General features: G+C 33.9%; 1 protein-coding gene across 3 annotated transcripts; it reads right to left on the bottom strand.

The window, feature by feature from the left end:
- LOC107613723 (transcription factor TCP4) lies at nt 2,009-4,777 on the bottom strand. 3 transcript variants are annotated; one of them, XM_016315846.2, is made up of 4 exons: nt 4,472-4,777; nt 3,355-4,097; nt 2,628-3,230; nt 2,009-2,366 (listed from the first exon to the last, which is right to left on the bottom strand). In XM_016315846.2, the coding sequence occupies exons 2-3, from the start codon at nt 3,743-3,745 to the stop codon at nt 2,683-2,685; spliced, it is 939 nt and encodes a 312-aa protein (XP_016171332.1). In that variant the 5' UTR covers nt 3,746-4,097; nt 4,472-4,777; the 3' UTR covers nt 2,009-2,366; nt 2,628-2,682. The 3 variants fall into 3 exon arrangements, with proteins under 3 accessions (XP_016171332.1, XP_016171331.1, XP_016171333.1); XM_016315845.2 differs by having other exon boundaries at nt 3,355-4,050; nt 4,472-4,775; XM_016315847.2 differs by lacking the exon at nt 4,472-4,777 and adding an exon at nt 4,190-4,212.

Genomic DNA, 5,433 nt, shown 5'->3' on the forward strand with positions numbered 1-5,433 from the left:
GTACACTTAGCATAGTTGATTTAATAATTATATAGATTGAACATTATGGTTCTTCTTTATTTTTTGTCAAATAAATTGTACAGCTTCTAATTCTAAGCATTACAGACTCGCTCATACCAAATTCACACACACAATACTTAAGAGTTTTATCTATTACTTAACCTGGTCAAGTCTCTATAATACACGATAATCACTAGACCAAAACCTTGCCTGTTTTTCCTCTATTCTAAACTTTCAAATTATTACCTTTTTTTTTATTTGGTTAACAAATTATTACGTTTATATATAAGCTAAAAGTGTAAAACCCAAAGAAGACAACAGTACTCAGGCCCAAATATACTTTTGACGATGAATTCTCATCCTGTCTAACCGAACCGAACTTCCATGCAAAAAGAAAGACCCGAACTCATAAAATATGGACAAAAAAGAAAACTCAAACTGACCCAAACCTTCTTTAAGACATCTTTAGTTAAATACTTCAATAATTCAGTTAGTGATAAATGATCTTTATCTTGCAACAAGTACGCTCGAATTCGAAACTTGGCTGAGACCGATGGTAGATGAAAATTCCTTAGGTAGTATTTGTTTTGAGATATTGAGATAGAGACTGAAAGATTGAGACTCAGTATTGTGTTTGTTAGTTTAGAGACTGGTACTAAAATTTCTGTCTCTGTCTCTAAAATTGCAGTATTTCAGTACCTCCAAAAAATAGGAACACAAGAACTGAAATTTTTAGAGATAAAGACTGAAACTTTAATAATATTTTATACCTAAAATACTTTCATTTCAATTAATTAATTCTAATTTTACTCTTTGTGCAAATTAAATTAGAGTTTCATTCTTATTTCAATTCTTGTCTCCCATTTTGCACCAAACAGAATACTGAGATTTATTTCAATTTCTATCTCTTAGTCTCTATCTCTCAGTCTCAGTCTTTCCGTCTATGTCTCTCCACCAAACGCTACCTTAGTGTACGTTGAAAAAAATAAACTTCAATCCTTCATAAAATACAATATTATTGAATGCCAAATAATTTAAGTAGCAAAAGATGCATTATCATTTATTTTTACAAAAATAGATAAGTGTTATTTTGCCCAACTTTGCCCCAGATACCCTAACACCCTATATTAAAAAATGAAACAAGTCTTACTTTCCTTACTTGATTAAATCCATTTCATATATATATCTCTACTAAATAGCATAATTTTTTTTTTTTGAGTATACAACTATAAATTCAACCTATCACACCCTTCACTTATATTTTCCAATTGTAATCCAAACTAGAGTCCTATTCTTGCATAAACCAAGAAGTGTCACTGTATAAGTATAAATTATAAGCATCCATAGCTTGATTATTGACATAGAATAGAAGGTGCTAGTTTCTTAATTAAAGTTTGTGAATTTTGTGATATATGGTTCAAGTCAACATAATCAAAGCTATAGCAAGGTAGGAATAGGATCGGCATTAAATTAATTTGTACGGTTTTATGACTCAATTGATGATACTTTCGTGTGTGAAGACTGAAGAGGGGCCACACGTTACTATTGAAAATACGCCTAATCAAATTCTAATTTATTTCAACTTTTTCAATAATTTTCACTTTTTTTCCTGGTAATATATTTACGCAGTTGGACTATGATGCTCTTGAAGATAACGAAGGATTAACTACTATTAAATTATTTTGCAGATTTTACATGTGACAAATTATTAATCTAAAACAGATATATACTTTTTTTTTCTCACTTTACTAATATAAATAAAACAACAGATAACTAATGATTTGAATAAAATCAATGAAACTAAGTTACATGCAAAATGCAATGGACAGTTTCATTGATAGAGCTACTTGAAGTTGAAGGAGACACAGAATGACAGAAGAACACATTGCAAAATTGTTCAAGAAAGTGTGATTTCTAAAGTGATCCTTTAAATATTGTACTTGGGTGGGGCAAGGATAAAAGAAACCAAAATCTTTTTCTACTAGAGGAAGAGAATAAATTAATAATAAATCAAAACCAAACCAGAATCTTTTCCTCTTGAACTACTCTATTCTCAACACTAACAAGCAATGAGAGCTATAAATGACCAAGGAATCCACCTCAAAGCCCTATATTAATTGAGCAAAGTTTCATAAAGATTTAATTACACAAATTTATCAAACAACTTTTGAAGGAACCCCCTATTAATTATATAGAAGGGGGGAAAACACCAGTGTAATTGGCCTGCAATAAGGGAAAGAAAAGAAAGCCATAAAAAAAAAGGAAGTTGAATCCAACCAGACAAATTTGAAAGTCTTGTAGATGATCAAAATGTGCCCATCATCTTAATCTTCCCCCAAGATTGCAAATCTAGTTAGACATTGCTCCTGCATGACAAGATTCATAAGACATAAGAGGAATTCAGAAAAAGTACTTAATTTTCAGTATTGCATAAAAGGAAACAATTGATTTTGACGAGTTTTCATTATTTGTTCTATTAAATAAAGAAAAGCTCAAAAAGATGACATCTTTGTGCAAATCTATTGAAGTGGTCCCTTTCCCTTTTCCATTTTCCCTTGGATGGAATTGTTTAACATCATGGTCCAAGAGAGGAAAAAAATAATGGGGATTCAGTGAAGTATTATTACCTGATACCGATAGATAGGGAACACTGCACCATTGTGAAGTTCAATGCTTTTGGTGTCAGTGATGTGAATTAGGAGAAGCAGAAGATGAAGGCCTGTCAGAGCCAACACCATGGCTGTGATGCTCGTTAGAAGAAGCCATTTGAGGAATCTCACTCCAAGGGCGAAGTGATGGTGAGAAACTGGACTGAAGGGTACCCCTTTGTTGATGATGAGAAAAAGCAGAAGAAAAACCAGGTGAATTCACCATGAAACCGGAACGGTTCATGTCGGCTTGCGTGCCTCCGGCATCACTGTTCCAGGCCACCATTCTCTGGTAGTTAGCAAAGAGAGTTTGGTCATTTGAAGAAGGGTTTTGATGATCTGCACCACCTCCTTGTTGTGACTGTCCATGATGATGAATTAGGCCAGAATCTTGGAAAGAATGAAGGGAAAGTCCAAGATCCTCTGAGGAGTTGTTGGTCCTTGAGATTATCTCAGGAGGGTAGCTCTGGAAATTGATGGAGGAAGCAGCAGACGTTGTTGGGAAAAATGCTATGCCACCATCAGTGTCAATAGGTGAAGGAATGAATGCTGAGTGGTGGTGTTGGTTTTCAGGGTCTTCACCTATATGTCACACAAATATGAATACAAGTAAATTAGCTTGAAATTAAAAAACTACAAAATTATAAGGTAGCAGTTTTTATTTGATGCATGTATGCACAAAATAAGCATGATGTTAGGTTCTTACCAAGTTGCCTTTGAAGCTGAAAATTGTAACCAGAAGACTCTGATTGTTCTGCAATTGCCATGTCAGTTGATCCTCCATTCTGATCCTCCTCCACCTCATTGGTAGTGGGAGGAGGAGGTGTAGGCTCCCAAGGAGGGAGCTCGGCGAGTTTGTCGATGGCTGCTTTGGCCTTCTTGATAAGCCAGTCCACTGCCTTGCTTGGCCTGTCATAACCAAGCCTGTCTTGGACATCATAGAATTGGATTGCAGTGTGTGCCGAGAGCCTAACTCGACGGTCACGCGGCCCTTTCGCCGTGTAAACCTTGCTGTGTCGATCTTTCCGGCCGGTGGATCGAACAATGTGACCACCTTGGACTTGAACAATCTCTCCCCCAGTGCTCTTCATTCCCATAATAACACACCACTTTTATATGCTCTGTGGTTTGATTCAAACAAGGTTCTTCTTCTGTTCTGTCTCTGAGCCTATTTCATATATCATATATGGGGTGTTTTGTGCTCAAAATTTTGGTGATGGGAATTCAGATTATTTTTCCCTTCTTGAAATTGGGGTTTGGGTTTGTTATAGGTTTTTGTTGTGGATAGTACTCTTTGGATTTGGTTCCTTTCTAACTCTAAATTGGTGTTTCTTCTTGTTGAGCTTCATCTGAATTTTCTGATAGCTCTGCCACTTGCTGCTGATCCCAGAAAGAAACAAACCTGCAATTTCAATCTCTCAAGATTCCCTGTCCACTAGAGCAATACCACTACCAAATTCCAAATCCAAAAAACCATAGCATGTGAATAAAAATACACACAACAAAACAAAATCCAATTTAACTCATTTGCTTTCTCTTACGTATTTCATCAAATGACTCATATGCATACATCATTTCTACAACTGCAACTACAACAACATAGAGTAAAAAGGACATAGTAAAAATAAAATTTGAACTTTATGATAGACTTCAGAAGAATATGCAGTTTTTTGTTTTCTTTTCTTTTCTTAATTTATCCAAATTCCAAGCCTTGAAACTGAATTGTACTAACTGGGAAGTGGGTGTTAAAAAACACATGGGTTCAGAAGGCTTGCAAGAGATTCAAAGTAGAAAAAAAAAGAAAAGAAGATAATTTGTGGTACCTTTGGTTGAGAGTAAGAGAGAGCTGGTTGATGGTTCTGCAAAGCGTGGGAGAGTGTGATGAGTGAAGAGATTAAAGATGTTTTGGTCGTTTTATTTTTAGCCCCACAAACGCAAATGTTGTTGCAAGTGAAAGAAAGAAAAGAGGTTAGTTTGTTGTCACAAACCCCAAGCTCTTTTTTGAGCCATGTTCTGAAAAGTATATAAGGGATTTTGTCCACTCTAATATATTATTTTGAGAAAGAGTTTTAGTGAGAGTAGTGTATAGTTGTTGGTAGTGATGAAGTATGATTAAGGGGGATGGTGTATGATGGAGAGGTAACTCTCAATCACCATGTCTTCTACTTGTATTGTACCCACACCTTTTTGAACCCTTTGATAATGACATCTAACAGCTTTTCTTTCATTTATTTCCTTCCTATTTCTAATTTTCTTTTTTGTGCTTCTCTTGTAAGGCTGTTCACGAGCCGATTTGGTTTGGAATTAAGAAAAATTAATAATCCTAATTTAATTGATTCGAATTGGATTGTATTTAATTTATAGATAGACTCAAACCAATTTGAATCGATAAAACTTGGGTTGGATTAGTTCGGATAATCTAATGGACAATTAGATGTATATTATTTTTTACTTTTTAAAATTAAATTAATCTAATTGAAAATCAAATTGGTTTAGATTTTGCAACTTTAGAATCAATATTCAAACCAATTAAAGACGGGTTTAATTGGATATGATCAGAGTGTATTTTTACCCATTGAATATATAATTAATATAATCAAATCAAATCAATTTTAGTTGAATAATCAGATTATCCGTATCCATAAATACTCCTTTTTTTTGTTCAATAAGAAGGAAATTGTTTTGATATAAGCTTGTAAATTTTTTTTTGTGAAATATGATCGATTTGTGTATTTATTGTCAAAATTAAAAAAAATGATTTTTTTAATATATAAAATTTGAATTG

The sequence above is a fragment of the Arachis ipaensis genome, chromosome B08, assembly GCF_000816755.2.
Source record: "Arachis ipaensis cultivar K30076 chromosome B08, Araip1.1, whole genome shotgun sequence".
Taxonomy (NCBI): domain Eukaryota; kingdom Viridiplantae; phylum Streptophyta; class Magnoliopsida; order Fabales; family Fabaceae; genus Arachis; species Arachis ipaensis.